The sequence below is a fragment of the Thermobia domestica genome, chromosome 13, assembly GCF_964235325.1.
Source record: "Thermobia domestica chromosome 13, izTheDome1.hap1.1, whole genome shotgun sequence".
Classification (NCBI taxonomy): Eukaryota; Metazoa; Arthropoda; class Insecta; order Zygentoma; family Lepismatidae; genus Thermobia; species Thermobia domestica.
The window spans coordinates 15377608-15397725 of record NC_137466.1 but is presented as its reverse complement, the minus strand read 5'-3'; the positions used below and the strand labels follow the sequence as shown (position 1 = coordinate 15397725).

Genomic DNA, 20118 nt, shown 5'->3' with positions numbered 1-20118 from the left:
GGGACGTTAAACTAAAGAAATTTCTTTTTTTTTTTATGAATATAAACCCTTTGGGGAAAAAGGAGGTGAAGGAGAATTTTTCCTTCATTTTCTTTAAAGGGCTATTGGATAGCTTGCCTTTCGGAATTGTCTTGTAAAATCTGATTACAATGCATCTTTCTTTTAGGATTATTATCGAAATCCAGCTTTTTGGTAAATGTGGAATAAAAGTATTGATAAAACATCAGCGTATGAGTAATGTAAGATTAAGTATAATCGCTTCAATACATAATAAATTCACAACTTTTATTTATGAATACATAAATTCCCCTTGAACTCCATCTGAATTTCTTTCAGACTCTAGATTTCAGGTGACAAAGAATTAACTCTACTAACGGTTTTCACACACAAAATAATTTTGAAATTTGGGAGAGGTACCCTGAAAATGTGTTTTGTATATTTTTTAAATACGTTATTATTTTTTTTTCTGAATTTCACTGGAGTTATAAGGAACATTCAATTGTCAGGTACCCCACTTAAACTTTAATCGCTCCCCTACCGCCCGCAATGGGTATATTTTTTCAAAAATAAAGTTTTCAAAATATGGAAAAAATACTGAATTTTTAAATCACTAAACCATGCTAAATAATGACAGGCTAGACATCAGAGAAAGTTATCTTTATCTATCATCTCAGTTAGGGGCTTATCCAAGTCTCTTCGGAGGTGGTTAGAAGTGTAGTGGTAAAAGATTATAAGTTTCTTTCTGACCGGACTTTTGCAGCACATCCGAAAATGATCTCAATACAAAAGAATTTTGTTACTCAAGATACTGCTTAGACAATTGATCAGATATCACACGGTCCAACTTGGTCTCAATTTGGAATACGTCTTATCTCAAAACTACACAATGGAACTTGCTTTAAACAATGAAAGCACAGTTGCCAAAATATAACTTTGCTTCACAAAGATGAACTTCGAGGTTTTTGTTAATAGGAGAAGTAGGAATTCCTTACACTCGAATGCTACGAAATTCTTAGTGTTTCTTTGTACAATACTGAGGTTAGTTTATTCGCAAGTTATTGCCAAATTAACATGGAGGTTGTATGTACTTTGTTTGCAAGTCAGTTAAAATGTTCTGGAAATAACTTATATAACTTTTGAAACAGTGTTTGCCTTAACTTGAACATTCTGTATGTGTGAAGTGGTTTATTATGAACAGGACAAAAATAACTGGGATAGATTAATTACAAGTAATCTGGTTAGAAACACTGTTGTTTGTATTTTAGTTCCAAAATCGGCCGCCCGCACTCGTTCGCTGGTCAGGTAATAATTGGTATGTAAGTTTCTTATGAGTCATCGATCTTTCCATTCCATAAGATATCTGGAAAACTTGACAATGAGTCACGACTTCCCAGGTATTCGATTATAAAATTTGCGATATTTCTGAACTCTACTCCGGGAGGCGTTTTGCAGTCCGTAAATTTCTATTTACCGAAGAAGTACTACATTGAATTTTGTAATTCATTCCAAATTTCATTTTGCACCAAAACCTGTAAAGGAGTCCTTTAGTTAGAATTCACAAGAATTTCTCTTCCTAATCATTCTCATCAATTTTTGCATGCCAAAGACACCTATGTACTTGGATATAAGTTTATTTCTCTGTACATGAATTACTCTTATAGATTACCGATCTCTATGGAATATTGAGGAATGGAGACTGAACGACAGGGTAAGTTGTTAGGCTTAGTGTCGCTAAGTATCCATTCTACTTCATATTCTAGTATTTAATTGGATGATTTGTCACACTAATAATAGGCCTATGCTTAAGACTTCCATATTTTCAGACTAAAAAAAAAATCCCTATGAAAATTTACAGAAGCCACTGTTACATATTTGCTTTTCGATGAAATATCATAATTAAATAAATAATATATAGGCACTCATCAAAAATCACTAATAAAAGGAGTACTTTTTTATATATGGCACGAATGATATTAACATATCTGATATTTTGGAGAAAACTTTGAGGCACTGGCGTAGCAATATGGTAGGCAGAGTAGGTATTGCCTACGGGCTCAGGTCGTTTCAGTGTATTAGGGGGCGCCTCAGGTTTTTAATTTAAAAAAAAGAAGCAAATTATATAAGGGGAGTCCCAAGTTTTCGCAATCTTCATTTCCGAACATGGCAAGAATAAAAATTCCTGCTGACTTCACTCCCAGTTTATTACATTTGCGTATCAAATTATTGGCATTACTGTAAATTCATCGAGGTTATAGCACTGTATGATTAAGAAATTAATCCTCCTGTATTAATAGGATATCAGTCCTATATTACATGTACTGAGCTTACTAACTTAAAAAAAATCCCTTGCGCAACAGGCTTCAACAATAATGACAAATTCTATGGCCTATAAGATCTGAATTAAAAAGGAGTTTAAAAGTGCCACAATGGCTATGAGGCACAGCGCAATTGCCACGTACTGCGTCTACACAGAACCAAGCACAAGCACCAAGGGTCCGGCAAACGAGATAACTACCTGGGACACCAACGTCAGGGGGCAACCAAAGGAGAACCCCAAAATAAATTTTCGAACTTTTTTTCTAATATCACTATAATAAAATGTAAAATAGACTAGGACTAGGACTAGGTGGGGGAGAGGGGAAAACACTTTGACCGAGTGGAAATTTTGCTTATTAATTGGGCATCTCTGGTCTGATAAAGAATTTGCAGAAGCAAAAGTGAGAAGGAAAGACTTCTCATTCTGTATACAATTTGTCGATTTAAAAAACTAAAAATAGAAAAAAATGCTTACAAGCGGTTTCACATGGTCTATTATTTATTATGTAATTATGTAAAATCATAACATATTATATATATTCATTTCAAATCCTTTTGGTAATATTGGTTGATATATTACTGTTTATTTACGCTACCACTGCGAAAACGTCGGAATTTTACATAAGTATATTTTGAATGAACAGGACTCTCTGACCAGTTTACTTTTAAAAGACATACCACAACGATATAAAAAGGAAAACGTTTATTACTCTCCCACTGATAAACTAGTCGACAAAAAAAAAAAAAAAACTTTTTCTCTGGCACACGGAAGAAAATATCTGATTCCAATAGAACTTTTCACGTAGAATTTGAATCTGCAATCAGTTTTTCTCCATCACCCTCACTTTTCCCGTGAGAGAGGGATTTTCGAGTAATTGCCCCTCAAATTTCCATTTTTTTTTTTTAACCATTTTCATATCTACAGCTCGAGTACCCTTAGGTATATAAACACACAAATTAGATTGTATGTTAGCTTGATTTATACTTAGTAAGCCCTCTAACTTTCATAAGAATCGCATTATTCTTTCTAGAGAAATAAACATATTTATATAAAAATATGCTACGTGTACTGTTCATTTTACCATATTCATTAGTGCAGATAAAATCAAATATAACTTCCACGAAAATTACAATATAAGCACGGTTTATATCTCATTGGATTTGAAATAAAACATATTGTCAATTATGTATACACCGTGTCACCATTTATTGTATGAGGGAATTTCTAAAGGATTTTGTTGGAAATTCCCTCCAAAAAGTAGTTTATAAGATTGTTTTGTCTTAACTTGCTATTTGTATATAGTGATACAGAAACAAGAACTGCACTAAAACATAATTTTATGTCTACTTAATAAATAATACAAAAGAAGTGAGTGGTATCTTCTTAATAAATGAACACTTACTTACCTTAACTCAAATGTTTTAGTTGTCAACTTTTTTCTGTGTTTGGCTTCTGGAACATCTCTTTTGAGTGTCCAACAGTAATCAGCGAGCATTTGTGAACTCCACTGTCCTGGTATCTCTTCTCTAAGTAGGAAATGTCCTGAGGAAAACGTTCCCCGTGCTCATCACTAACAGCACCAAGGTTTTCAGGAAAAAAATGCAGATGGGAGTCTAGAAAGTGAACTTTAAGGGACATGTTGCAACCCATTTCTTTGAATGATTGCAATAAATCACTCACAATTTCACGGTAATTTTGGGCTTTCTAGTTTCCCAAAAAATTATCTGTTAAACATTTAAATGAACACAAAGCTGCTTTCTCAACAGAAATTAAGAGATCCTCAAATTTTTGGTCACGAATCAAACATCTTATTTGGAGGCCTACAAAAATCCCTTCCTTTATTTTAGCGTCACTAATCCGAGGAATTTTTTTCCTTGAGGTAACAAAATCCTCCATTACCTTTGTCCATTGCCTTAACAAAGTTTTTGAAGAGCCCCAACTTTATGTGAAGAGGAGGTAGAATTATCTTATCAGGGCTCACCAGTGAGGAATAAACAACATTCTTCTGTCCAGGAGTTAATACACGCTTTGGCCTTTCCTTCTTCATGTAATGTTCCAGTTTGTTCCTGCTGTCCCATTCGCAGAGGAAACAACAATATTTCGTATAACCAAGCTGCAAACCCATTAACAAAGAAATAACTTTTAAATCACAGCAAACGGTCCACTTGTATTTCTCATACTGAATTCTTTCTAACACTATTTTGATGTTTTCATAGGTTTCCTTCATATTAGTTGCATAAGCCAAAGGCACTGAAGGAAATTTGTTGCCATTGTGCAAAAGGACAGCATTCAAATTAGTCTTGGAAGAGGCAATAAACAATCTCCACTTTGTACTTATATGTGCATGTCCGAGTGTATCCATCACAACACAGACATTATTACAATACACTAAAACATTTTCTTGAGAATAGTAGTTTCCAAACTGTATGACGGTTTCGAAAAATATACACTTTAGTGTCACGATGGAGCAGACTCTAGCCTTTAAGTCTAGAAGCAAGAAGTTCTGCCTGTATCTTGGAGAGTTTTAATCTCGTACGAGGTCATTTAGTTCACCCTGAGTTATCAGATGGGGATCCAATGTAGATGTGCTTCCTACATAAGTAGGATCATCTTCTTCATTTGGAAATTCAGTAGTTGCCTCAAGTACGTAATCTTCATTTACCGTAAGATGAGGAGGAGGTACTGGTACAGGTAATTCTACACTGTGTGGAACTGGCCTAATTGCTGATGGCAAATTAAGGTACTGTACTGTGTGCTTACATTTACTGGTTATTCATTTTATCTGTGTCATACAAAAGTAGCAGTCTGAAGAAAAATCTTTTGTTTCCCTCCAGATCATCGGTACTGCGAAGTTCATGTTTCGTTCACCATTTGTCCACCCAGTCAGACGTTTCACGCAAGTACAACAAATGTAGTGAGGAGCCCAATTCTTATCTTGGTCTCCTACACAGCAACCAAAATATAACTGATAACACTTCCTCACAAGTGGAGTAAAACATCGACGTTGCGCTTTAAATGTCAGCTCCCCATATACATAACAGAAATTGTCCGGGTGATTTATACACTTCCTCGGCATCTTGTATCCTGTAAGGTATCACACACCCATACACACACGAATCTACACTCCATCAATCATGAAGCAACACAAACGTAATCTAACTCAGTGCATCGCCACACAACACAATCTATTCGAACTCCACAATACACAAATGCTTCAACTTACACGCGGCCACATCTAAAACACGTCCAGCTTGGACCGTCACTAAACGCTACTAACAGTCATCAGGCTACGTGAGTCATCAATTTTTTATGCCTTGTTGCCAGACTAAATATTAAAAAGTGACTTGTTTTCCACAAAAAACGCGTGTATTTGTGCTTGTATTTAAGTATCCATCTATGTGCCGACAATAATACGTCAACTTTAGGTTTTCGTGTTTGGTAAAGTCTTGCATAGTATATTCTTTATTACCTATAAATAGACACAATAGTTTATATCTCTAAAAAGAATAATGCAATTCACATGAAATTAACATTATTATTAAGTAGACATAAAACTATGTTTTAGTGCAGTTCCTGTTTCTGTATCACTATATACAAATAGCAAGTTAAGATAAAATAATCTTATAAACTACTTTTTGGAGGGAATTGAATTTCCAACAAAATCCATCTAGAAATTCCCACATACAAAAATGGCGACATGGTGTACACGTCATTGACAACATGTTTTATTTCAAATCCAATGAGGTATAAACCATGCTTATATTGTAATTTTCGTGAAAGTTATATCTGATTTTATCTGCACTAATGAATATGGTAAAATGAACAGTACACATAGCATATTTTTATATAAATATGTTTATTTCTCTAGAAAGAATAATGATTCTTATGAAACTTAGAGCGCTTCTAACATACAATACAATGTGTGTGTTTATATGCCTAAGGGTACCCGAGCTACAGGTACAAAAATTGTTTAAAAAAGACGGGCATTTAAGGGGAAATTTCCCGAAAATCCCTCTGTCACGGGGAAACTAAGGGTGATGGAGAAAAACGGATTGCAGATTCCAATTCTACGGGAAAAGTTCTATTGGAATCAGGTATTTTCATTTCTGTGCCAAAATCTTGTTGACTAGTGTAATTTTCGGTTTATGGTCATTTCTGCGAGTACCCATAAATTATAGATGGTCATGCATGGGGCCTATTCGATGAGTGACGGGAGCGTCACTAAAGACGTTGCTTAGGGGCGCAAGAGCCATTGTTACGCCAGTGATTTGAGGGAGGACATATTATGTAATTTCGGGGTTGTCTCAATTAAACCGGCACCTCTGGGAGCCCTATCGATAGGCTTACTTCAAGAAATATTGTATACTTCCAATTAATGTATAAAATACTATATTTTGTGTTTCATACTATAAATTCCTTACCTATTTAGTTTAATCACAGTTTATTTCCATTACGCCATCACTGCAATAACGCAGATAAAGTAGATAGGGCAATCCAAATGAAACCGACCAATTTCCATGTCAAAGGTTGCTAACAAAATTTATTTCTTTCTTTATTTTTTACCTAAGATTGTACCACATTTAGGGAGTTGTAAACGGGTATCCATTTAATTTTAGCCGCGCAGGTTTGTTTGTAGCGACCATTCTGTATAGGCGTGTGTGCGTATTTTGCATTTTTAAGAAGATTCCGTTAAACGCTGTAACTTTTTAGGTTTTAAAGATAATGAGTTCAAACCAAAACTACATGAAAGATAATGAAATGAACAACATTCTGTGTTCTGTGAACATTGAGACGTACTTTAGAACGTCGGGGAAAAAGCTCTGAACATTGATGTTGGGAACATAAAAATCTTGCGTTTTGGAATGTGCATTTTGAAACGAAATAAATGAGACTCATCTTCAATTTTTTGTCTACATAGAGACTAGATAATAGATAATGTCCCAAACAAGTTTCAGATCTGAGAAGCTTATACTTGATTTTTTTGGAAATTTTTAAACTCCTAATTTTCGAAAATCATGTATTTTCACCACCAGGAAGGACGCATGTGAAAAAACTGAAATTTGCACGTAATAGACTAAAGTTGTGCAGTAACACGTGGGTAAAACTGTATCACTGAGACTTGAGTAGTTTCTGAGTTATAAGTTGTTGCAATGATGTGAAATTCGGAATTTTAACAGCTGCACAGATGTTCAGGTTTTGTGTTGATAGTATCTCAGGCATACAGTTTATCTATGTTTCATCAGAAGAAGCGCAGTCAAACAGTAAGAAATTCGAGATTTGGTACTTGCAAAAGAATTATCATTGCCAGATCATATCATACCTCTGGCGCAAACACAAATCAGGTGTTATGAATTGTCACTACCAAATGAATTTACTGATTGCAGTACTTCAGTACCTCCAGAACATAGGATGTTGTCATTTGCACCTAATGATACTGTAGTCTTTATCTACGACGAGAAATGGCGGATTGGGAGAATTGAAGACATCAGTAGTCAGGACGATTTTTTTGATCACTTTTCGCATCCTCATGGCCTAAGAACCTCTTTTAAATTACCTACGAATGAGAAGGTGTGGGTGCCAATCATTAAGGTTCTCCGGAAACTCTCATCCACAGAGTTCACAATTCCTACAGGTCGTACTTTCAATATCAGTACCAAACCCTGTACACAAATTAGTCAACTGTTTACCTCACTGATGTCTTAACAACAGCGCTATAGGCAGTAAAGAAATAGCAGACGCGTTTCTTTCTTTTTTGGTACAAGATATGATTCATAGATTGTGCACATTTTAAAAAATTGCATTACTGTAGTGTTATTTTGACTTTTGCTACAAATGTTTTTTTATATCCACGCCTCATGGCGCTTCATAATATTAAGTCCCAGTAAAGAAATAACTTATAACTCAGAAACTACTCAAGTCTCAGTGATGCAATTTTACCCACTTATTACTGCATGGCTATAGTCTATTTTGTGCAAATTTTCGATTTTTTCACTTGCGTCCTTCCTGAAATATTTGATGATGAAAATACACGATTTTCGAAACTTCGCAATGTTTAAAAATTTCCAAAACATAAAGTATATGATTTTCAGATCTGAAACTTATTTGGGACGTTGTCTATTATCTAGTCCCTATGAAAACAAAAATTGAAGATGAGTTCCATTTATTTCGTTTCAAAATGTACATTCCAAAACGGATATTTTTAGGTTTCCAACATCAATTTTCAAAGCTTTTGTCCCATTTATTTCGTTTCTAAATGTACATTCCAAAACGGACATTTTTAGGTTTCCAGCATAAATGTTCAGAACTTTTGCCCCCGACATTCTAAAATACGTCTCAATGTCCACAGAACACAGAGTGTTGTCCATTCCATTGTCTCTCATATGGTTTTGGTTTGAACTCGTTATCTTTAAAACCTAAAAAGTTAGAGCGTTTAACGGAATCCTCTGAAAAGTTCAAAATACGCTCAATCGCCTATTTGAAATGGCCACTACGACAAAACCTGCGCGGCTAAAAAATAAATGAATACCCGTTTTCAACTCCCAGAATATGGTACTAACTTAGAAAAAAAATTATAAAAAAATAATTTTTTCAACAATCATCATTGGTCGATTTCATTTGGATTGACCCAGGTACATTGTCATTTCCGTGTTTGTTGAACAATTTTGTGCTACTTGGGAAACAATTGTGTGTTACTTGAGAATGTATTATCTCAATTTTCTACATGTGCTGCCACTTCTAACTCTCAATCTTTCTTATAATTAGATGATGGCACAAATGACCAAAGTTTGATACCCGGTGAGAGTTCCCATGATTCGGATTCCACTTTAAGCTACACACCCATGGCGCACCTATTCTAGGTGCTAATACATATTTAAACTGCAAATCAATCAATTAGTCGAATACATCATAACGATATATTATGCTACAACATTACTATGTGGTCCATGTAAAACAAAATGCGAGCTTTCGCAGACTATAGCTTAGCTTAATTAAACAACTGTAGTTCAGAAAACGAAAAAGCCACGTCATTGAGCCTATTTTTGTAGACATGTAAAAGTGATAGAGATAATTTTTATGGTAATAGATTTAATGTTTTATATTATTAAAAGACACAGTAATTTTATGTAATATATATATTATAGGTAAATTGTCCCTTCAGGAAGGTAATATCTGCCATAAACAAGTTTTCAACGCCTGCCTTGGATGACTATTTCTCTGAAGAAAATATTACATGCCAAATATTAGGATGGGGATCTACGCAGGTAAGTTTTATTCAAAGGGTTATTATGCTTAATATTTTGGTACGTAAGTGTTGTTAATTATACCTTTGGTCTCATTTACAGAAAAGCAAAATAAGGAGTACGTTTCAGTTTTATAATTCTTTTCTTTCTTTTCGTCTCTTTATTTGCGAAATGTTGCACTAAAACTGAACTTACATGTGCATTATTATTATTACAACTAAAACAGCTTGCACTCGTGACTTATGTAGAAAATATATATATATATATATATATATATATATATATATATATATATATATATATATATATATATATATATATATAGAGAGAGAGAGAGAGAGAGAGAGAGAGAGAGAGAGAGAGGGGTGAAGGGTAGACAGAAGCCTTCTGTTGCAGTCTTCCTCCTCCTATAGTAAACACATTCTCCCACTTAACTGAACAGGTACAGTGGGTGACATAAATTCTTGAGGTAAAAAATTCGTACGTTAGACAACCAAATTAAGGCCCCCTACAAGATTAATTATCCCTGATACAGCAGCTAGAACAGCAGCAGGAAGCTGCCCCCACCAGTTAAAAGAACAAATCGTAAAGAGTGTTTTTGTGCAGGAGTGAGGCAAAACGCTAGATGACGAAATAACAAAAGGGAGTCTTTGCATATTTGTATTCACAGTATACAACACAGTACCAGAAAAAATATACGGACACCAGAGGCGCCGATTAGAAGATAACAGTCGGAGAACTGAAATAATCTTATAATTAAATCAAATAAGGGATTATATAAACAAGTTAATTTACTTCAAATGACTATACGTACATGCGTATCAAATAATATATTAATAGATTATGCGGTATATGTATTAGGTTATTTTCTTAAATAAACACAAAGCCATGCGCTGAGTTTTGAAACAATTATAAGTAGTCCTACCTGCAAATCAATTAAAGTATGGAAGGATCATTTGGGGGGGAGAACCCAGCCCCTAATGAAAATTTGGGGGTCTAACATCGCCTGAGCTCCTTGGTTCCGGCGCCACTGATTGATACACAATGTTACTTCGAAAGGAGAACTTGATGATTTTGAAAATGCTAAATTTTGGTATGCAGTAATTTATTTGCAAATATTAAAAAGGAAAATTCGATAACACTTAAACGAGTTGGAGAACTTATCCGTACTAGCATATTTCTTCTTACGTTGCAAATACGTATAACAGGGTTCCTGATTTGTATAATATTGTTGAAATTTACACATTGGGACACAAGGACAAAGAAGAGAATATAATGTCAATAAGCAATTTAAAATTGCACGAAATTACCGGTTACTATCAAATATAGAACCATTAACAGAATTAACTCTGTAACTCGTTTTCTCCATTCATTTTTCTTCCTTTGTTTTAACGATTACATTATCACTGAATTTCTCAACTAGAGATTATCTCTCATCTAGCAGCATCCAACTGGAGCTCAGCCTTGTAAATGAAAAGTTTGGAAAGTATAAATGGCGAGAGGGAGAATCGAACCCGGATCGCAGGATTAGCAAACCACAATGCTAACTACTGATCTAAAGCCTTACTTATTCCGGCTCACCTAAATCAAGAGCCTTTTGTGTTCGCTCAAAACAGTAACTTTCTGATAGTCAAATTAATTTGCAAAACAGAGGAATATGTAATTAAGGACTCGGAGGGCATTATATCACAGTATTCAGTAAATTATCAACATTACATTAAAAAAAAAATAAAAGACTCTTTTGTTTCAAATGAAATACGGCATATATCTTATACTCGTAAACAAACTAAAGACTAATCAATTACTGCGTAGTAATCATGGTTCAGTGGTCAAGTCACTCGACTAGTAATCTGAAGGTAATGGAATCAAGTCGGATCCACGAACGACTAGTACATTTTTTTTTTACTTAAGAATGTTTGGTGGCGCTTGATCGGGGATAACACACGTTTTATTATCTTCAGATATTTGAATACTTGAATGTTTCAATACATGAACTATCAAATCTTCAGGAATAATAATAGTAATAATAATAAACTAGTAATAATAATTATTATTATCTCATAGAAGATTAAAAGTTAGAAACTTATTACCGCTCAGGGCATAATATTACAACCAGAAACGTGAGAGTTGGCATGAATATTTCAGTTTTGATAAATGTTGTCGACGAGGAGTTTCTCATCTCGTTTCTGAAAGAAAACAAAGAAACTTGAGACGAGAATTAACATTTTACATTCGAGACGGGACAAGGCTAACTCAAATTATCGTCTCGCTCTGGAGATGAGAATCGAGACCAGACGGTAAGTATCGTAAACATTTCTCGTTTTATCTCGATTCCAGAAATAGTGACACGTGTCGAATTCTGTTTACTCTTGGTGTGCTAAATTTGAAACTAATTGGGTGAGAACAATTGGGAAACATGAATTGCTATTTTTACATACACAATATCTATCCAACATTTCATTCGCTTCTATCCACTCCTTGTTGTACTTCTACGATAATATTTACTTTTTTGGGAGGAGGCCTTGTATTCACCACTGTTTCTCCGAATAGGCTAGAAACACATGTTCACTTGTTTTTTTGACTTTTGTCCTTACACAAAGTTCGTTATAATTCTCCATATCATTTAGGCACTTGTGACGTACAAATAATAGCACTTTTGATAATTCGTAAAGGTTTGAAACGGCCTGTGCCCCACCCATTTTTTTTTATAAGGAAAATACGAAACACATATTGCCCCATTTTACGTATACATTATCTGTGCACAACTACATTCACTTCAGTCTATTTCTTCTTTCCTTTAGGGCGTCAACTTTCACAATCTTTGGTGGGGAATTTTGCAATTTAATAGTTTTTCCCGCAGAAAACGAAAAAAACAAATATTCGTTTCCTTTTTGCGTATTGGTCTTACACATACTTTCGCTGCAACTCTTCATGACCTTTAGGCACTTCTGACAATTTTATTAGAATTTTTTTATTTCATGATAAAGGTTTTGCGGAGTCCGTACCACCCAACCGTTTTTTCCAGGCAAATATAAAACACATATTAACTTATTTCGGGTCTGGAATATCTGTGTACAATTTCATTCCCTTCGGTCCACGTTTTGAGTTTTGGGCTTGAAATTTCAAAATTTTGGGTGGGCATTTTGTCCCCTAAAACTGTTTTTCCCGCAGAAAATAAAAAAACACGTATTCTTTTATTATTTGCGTATTATCCCTACACAAAGTTTCGTTGGAACTCTTCATGTCCTTTAGGCACTTCTGACATACTGTTATTAGCACTTTTGATATTTCGTGATCTTTGCGTGTAATGTTCCACGATTATGCCTGTTAGGTTAAGGGACATCATGATTAAAGCAAGTGAATTATGATGGAAAAATTAGTGTAAGAAGAAGTGGGAGGAAATTGAAGTGTCCCGAGAAAACCTATGAGCACGATGTTGTCCACCTCTAGGATACTTGCTTTGGGAACAAACCAAGTACCCCACCCGCAGATGAGTTGGATTGGGTCACTGCGTCAGTGGAACAAGTGGATCGAGTTTTCTGAATGGGTCAGGATGTCGTGGGTCAACAGCATGGGACCCACTCGACCCATCATCCGCCTTGATCCACTGCGACACACCACCCACCGTGACGCACTCTGATCTACCGACCCAGTCTACTTACTGCATTGTAGACAGTAGCTTCTGAATAGCATATTTTTTTCACCCTCGACCCTAGCCATAGGAACTAAATAGAAGTTTCTGATTGGTTGCAGTTTGCGATTGTCCAAACCGTCTTGTTTATGTATTGTGTATTATAGGAATAGAAGAAAATTGTCACTTTGTTGGAATCAGAGAAGAAAAAAATTGTTAAAAAAGTTGAGGTTAAATTTATGTCATGGCAGTCAAGGTGGAACAAAACGAGCCTTGCGGGGCTTCTAACCCATTCCTACTACTACTAATACTACTCTTACTACTACTACTACTACTTATACTATGAATTCGGGTAGCAAAACTGCATGCGCAACATAAGTAAATCACTTTTTTGAGTATTATTTATTTTAATGAAGAAATTATGAAATCTTAATAAAAATAAAATATAAAAATTTAATAGGTTTCCCTGAGTCGGGTTTGAGCCCACACCAAAAGTGATTATAATTATTGACCAGTTGTACTAGCATGCTCGACAACGAAGACCGACGATACTAGATGCTTGATTTCTGCTATATATTTGCTACGTGACGAGAAACTGATAACTTCAACTAATCAGAACCGCTTATTTAGCTCCTATGGCTGGGGTCGAGCATCCTAAAAAAATATGCTTCTGAACGCTGGTGAATTTGTGCATGTTTTACTTTTAAGGCCTGACATTCAGTATATTGATTCTTTATTGAAAATGAACAGAACGCCTCATAGCAGTTTTTAAAATTCTTCTTTATGAGGGGGGGGAAGCACTCTATATATGCAAAATTGGTAGTGGATTGGTTTGTATAAATGATCGAAAAGGATCGATATTAGTTGAGAAACAAATTGAGAAACATAAAATGCAGTGCTTCGCATCACTTATCCATATATGCATACCATGCGCTTTCTACTATAATAATTGCTGAAGCTTATGTCTATTATATGGGGCGCTTAGGGCACAGGGCAATCAACCAATAAAATTGTGAGAAAAATAGACATAAAATTTGTAACGTACGCTTAAGTACACGGACATTTTAAGTTTCGACTGTACGTTGGTCTACTTGCCTTGATTTGGGACTTTCAAATTTCATGCGTTTTTCCTCTGAAAAGCATCAATAATTCAACAAAGAAATAATTATACCATGATAATTGAAATTCATCGTAATTTGGCCCATGACAAACACTTTACCATTTTATATCGTAACGGTCAGATCCACCATTATTGTAACTCAGCGGTGCTTGAGCGATAGACTGTAGAAATTTAAATTCCGATTAATTAGAATTTTACAACCTGGTTTTATTACAAGTATAAACTCTTTAGTCAGTAGAGAAGAGGCCGTGGATCATGTGTCAGAGTTGATGACGATGGGTTTTGGTGGGTTATAGGTCGGAGCTGATCGGTGGGTGGTGGGTCATAGTGGTTCATGGTGGAGGTGGTCATAGTGGGTCATGGTGGAGGTGGTCATAGTGGGTCATGGTCTTTGGTGGGTCAGAGTGGGCCATTGTAAGTGGTGGGTCATAGTGGGTCACGGTGGATGATGGCTCGTTGGTCATTGGATCGTGGGTCACGATGAGGGTGGGTCAAGTTTTCATTGACCCACTCCATCATTGTCTCAGATAGCTCAGTGCTCGCGGTCCCGAGTTCTATTCCTGGTGGGAGATCGTTTGAAATTGTATATGTCCTCGAATTATCTGTGTTCGTGTCCCTGTCGTTCAAAGTTACTGGAAATAACTGTAAAAGGAGTGTTACTAAGTATAATAGAGACAAGTTACGGAGATACTTTCGGTGAATCAGAAAAGAGTGGTCTGAGAAACCAGGTTCCAGTTAAGGTTTCGAATTACTCCTAAAACCAGTTTCTCCTTCATTTCCTAGCGCGTTTTATGTCTATTTTTGTTTTCTAATTTAAATTTGTAGCCTCTCGACTATAGGATTTTATCATGACCGAAATCAGTGTGTTTCGTCGTTATCGTAAGCATGTGCAATTTGCTGCATAGACGAGTGTTATTTTAACTTTTTATCAACAGAGCAGTCTTAGCGTAGTGGCGTGAGTATTCGTTTCGTAATTCAGGGGTCCCAATTTCGATTTCTGCTGCGGTAATTAAGGATATTTTATCAACTACAATGTTCATACTTCTGATGTGTAATAAAATGAAAAAAATTCAATTTATTTCGGTCTTACAAGTGAGAATGTAAACGACTTTCTTTACAGGAGAAATACTAACAATATGACGTCACATGCCTGTCTTCAACCTTGATTCGTACTGTATGATAAAGTAACGTGCTTAGCAAACAATTCATGAATACATAAGGGTCATGCTTAGAGCCTAGTGTGAGTCATAAATGTGTCTGAAACGATATTGTTTCATACATAATCCAAAGTCTTTTACCTAAAGAAAGTGTGTTATTATGTATCGTGATGAAGACGAATCCTACTTGTGTTCAGGCATCTGAAGTTTCCATATTTATATTATCCAGGAGCCGAAACCTTCTTCCTCCTCCCCTCATTTCCTTTCAGACACTAATCCTTTGAAAGTCCCTCTTATCTTTTGTTTTTCTCCTATCAACTTCAGAACTTCAGTATGCTTATTTACATCGCAATAGGACGTAATATTGATGTATAAATCTTCAGTAATAATAATAATAATAATAATAATAATAATAATAATAATAATAATAATAATAATAATAATAATAATAATAATAATAATAATGGTATTAACATTTTTTTTAAAATTTGCTTCAAAATAAGGCAAAAATTATATTTAAGTCGGGATTTCGGAAGGGTGTCAGGACCTACAGCACACACTTCTGCTACTACCAAAATTCTAAAGGAAAGCGTTCCACTAAAGTTTCATATCGAAAGTATTCTACTGTATGTTTTAAGGAAAATAACTGTAAGAAAAGCAACTGAATATCATTGTACAGTAAGGCATATAATGAACTAACTTTTAGGATATGCAGAAGTAGTTATAACAGCTTTGCTAGAAAAATACCTACCCAGAAAATACTAAATTCAATGAGCTCCGAAATACAAAGTATCAAAATAGCGTGTAAGATTCAGCCAACAAAGCAATTGTTACTTAAAGAATAGACATACACTATTTCGAGAATCGAGATAAAACGAGAAATGTTTACGATACTTACCGTCTGGTCCCGATTCTCATCTCGAGAATGAGACGGTAATTTGAGTTAGACTTGTCCTGTCCCGAATGTAAAATGTTAATTATCGTCTCAAGTTTCTTTGCATTGTTTTAGAAACGAGATGGGAAACTCCTCTTCTCGTGGGCAATACTAAAACAAAACCGAAGTATTCTTGCCAAATGTTACATTTCTGGTTGTAATATTATGCCCTGAGCGGTAACAAGTTTCTAACTTTTAATCTTCTATGAGATAATAATAATTATTACTAGTTTATTATTATTATTCCTGAAGATTTGATTGTTCAAGTATTGAAACATTCGAGTATTCAAACATCTGAAGATAATAAAACGTGTGTCATCGTCAATCAATCGCCACCAAGCATTCTAAACTAAAAAAAAGTACTGGTCGTTCGTGCACACGATTTGACTTGATTACCCTCAGATTCGAACGCCTTGACCACTGAACCACAACTACTACGCAGTAATTGATTAGTCTTTAGTTTGTTTACGAGTATAAGATACGCGCCGTATTTGACTCAAAACAAATTAGTTTTGTATTTTGTTTTTAAAAACCTGCAATGTTGATAATTTAATGAACACTGTGATATAATGCCCTCCGTGTCCTCAATTACATATTCCATGGTTTGCCAATTAATATGACTATTAGCAAGCTATTGTTTTGAGCCAACAGAAAAAGCTCTTGATTTAGGTGAGCCTGAATAAGTAAGGCTTTAGATGAGTAGTTAGCATTGTGGTTTGCTAATCCTGCAATCCGGGTTCGATTCTCCCTCTCGCCATTTATACTTTTCAAATTTTTTTTCATTTACAAGGCAGAGCTCCAGTTGGATGCTGCTAGATGAGAGATAATCTCTAGTTGAGAAATTCAGTGATAATGTAATCGTGAAAACTAAGGAAGAAAAATGAATGGAGAAAACGAGTTACAGAGTTAATTCTGTTAATGGTTCTATATTTGATATTAACCGGTAATTTCGTGCAATTTTAAATTGCTTATTGACATTATATTCTCTTCTTTGTCCTTGTGTCCCAATGTGTAAATTTTCACAAATATTATACAAATCAGGAACCCTGTTATACGTATTTGCAACGTAAGGGGAAATACGCTTAGTACGGATAAGTTCTCCAACTCGTTTAAGTGTTATCGAATTTTCCTTTTTAATATTTGCAAATAAATTACTGCATACCAAAATTTAGCATTTTCAAAATCATCAAGTTCTCCTTTCGAAGTAACATTACGTATCAATCAGTGGCACCGGAACCAAGGTACTCAGGCAATGTTAGACCCCCAAAATTTTCATTAGGGGCTGGGTTCTCCCCCCGAATGATCCTTCCATACTTTAATTGATTTGCAGGTAGGATTACTGATTGTTTCAAAACTCAGCGCATGGCTTTGTGTTTATTTAAGAAAATAACCTAATACATATACCGCATAATCTATTAATATATTATTTGATACGCATGTACGTATAGTCATTTGAAGTAAATTAACTTGTTTATATAATCCCTTATTTGATTTAATTATAAGATTATTTCAGTTCTCCGACTGTTATCTTCTAATCGGCGCCTCTGGTGTCCGTATATTTTTTCTGGTACTGTGTTGTATACTGTGAATACAAATATGCAAAGACTCCCTTTTGTCATTTCGTCAACCAGCGTTTTGCCTCACTCCTGCACAAAAACACTCTTTACGATTTGTCCTTTTAACAGATGGGGGCAACTTCATGCTGCTGTTGTAGCTGTTCTACCACGAGTAACAAATTTTGGGGTGAGGGTTAGTTTGTTTGTCTAACTGACTGATTTTTTACCTCAAGAATTTATGTGGCCCACTGTACCCTACCTGTTTGTGTATTTCTAGTGTTTCATTTATTATTTTTCGTAGGCTACAAAAGAACACATAGCACTTATAATATCAAGAAGAAGATATAAGACTTTAAAAGATCCGTATCATTTTGGCCCTTCATTTGACTTTTTTATAATTAATTGGACGATATGTCGTACACGATCGATGAAAGTCATCCGATTGCGATATAAATTGACATGATAGTATAATTTTAAAAAATTAGTACTCTCTCTTCCAGAAAACTTTGTCAGGATGGGAGGAAATATTCAAAGTGTCAGATTGCTGTACTAGGACTCTATTTCGTGAACAATGTACTCTTCTCACGAGTGACAAAATTTGATATGATGGTTCACAACTTAGCACACGGGCGAGCCTGGTATCAAATATGGTGTGCAGACTTTTTGTTGCCGAGTACTTGGCCATCAAGTTTAGATTTGGACTTACTGAAAAGTTACTTTCTGTCGCATGCTATTGTTGTAACTCATCCCATCTTGAGCAAACTTTGATATAAGATCTGAGCGTGTTGAATGCACCTGCCAAAAATTATTGTTTGCAGAAATCTTGTTTCTGAGTTGTTAGACATCAAACTTTTGTTTGAACTTCACCTTTGATTCTTGAGTCATTGGGAATCAAATTTGTGTTTTGTCTCATACAAAGGGTATGTTGTATGCATGCTATCAATGAAATTCATCTGATTTTCATCAAACTTGGCACAGGGATAAACTCCCACACGTTTAATTTGCACGTGAAACATTGTTATATGCAGATCTTTTGTTCTCAAGTCTTGAGACTTGGATTTAGTGAAACCAAGAAAATTCACTAAAATGCGATTTTGAAATTTAATCGATCTTCATCAAACTTGACATTGTGATATATTTTTAAGAGCTTGGTATGTATAGGAGACTTTTCCACGTGCAGTCCTTTAGTTCTGAAGTTGGTGGCTATGAGATTCATTGTTTTGACTAAATGAAATCAAGAAATTTCACGAAAAAGTATTAGAATTTCGTTGCTAAACGGTCAGCGTAAGCGCATTTGGCGTAGGAGGCCAGGGTTCGCTTCCTGGTGCTGATGTGGTTTCGATCCCACGTTAAACTGTAAGCTCACGTCTCATACTGTCATTGCTGAAGGTGCAATAAAATCAAATCAAATTAAAGAGTGTCATATGAAACTCATCCTTTCTGGATCAAACTCAACATGGTTGTCGATCTTGACCGCCTTCGTATGCATGTGCAATCTTTATTGCTGAGAACCATTGAGTCAATCAGTTAGCATAAAGGCTACAACATACACGAAGTACAGAGACGATTCAAATGATGGTAAGACATATTGTATTGAATCCAACTTTTAATTTCTTATGAATATTATCCACGAAAACCAATCTGTAAGTGTGAAATAATACTTTTACACTTTTCTTAATTGCTTACGAGCTATTTTATGAGTAAACAGAGATGATTGGGAGAGATTTATTTTCCAGTGAATAAATTTTAAATACCACAATGTATTTGTCAGACATCTATATTTTATTGGATTTGACTTAGAAGTTCGATATGATTCTTAACTTTAAGGAGTATAACGTTTTCCTTGAATGTTGCAACTTTTTCTTGAATTCTTTGGTATTTTTTTCTTTGTGTAAGTTAGCAATATTTTCTTATGATAACAAATTCAGACATGTTGAACTGTACTCACTGTCAGGAACAGGGATTGCTTTACATTGTATGTTGAACTGTACTCATATTCAGAAACAGGGTTTGCTTTACATTGTTACCTAGTGCTCAGGACCCATGATCCTAAGGTATTTTGAACCACCATTCTAAAATGTAATAAGTACACTGGTTCATATCCTTAAATTTCAGGAGAGGTGAATAGGACCACCCCTTAAATTTTAGAAATTGTTAAAATT

General features: G+C 35.0%; 1 protein-coding gene across 4 annotated transcripts in view; it reads left to right on the top strand.

Annotated features, from left to right (window-relative positions):
• LOC145668025 (trypsin-like) overlaps nucleotides 1-20118 on the top strand; it is a 139739-nt gene that overhangs the window by 102990 nt on the left and 16631 nt on the right. For all 4 annotated transcript variants that reach the window (XM_081735491.1, XM_081735490.1, XM_081735492.1 and 1 more), the window contains exon 5: nucleotides 9460-9579. In XM_081735491.1, coding sequence (XP_081591617.1) covers nucleotides 9460-9579 — 120 coding nt within the window. The remainder of the gene's footprint in view (nucleotides 1-9459; nucleotides 9580-20118) is intronic.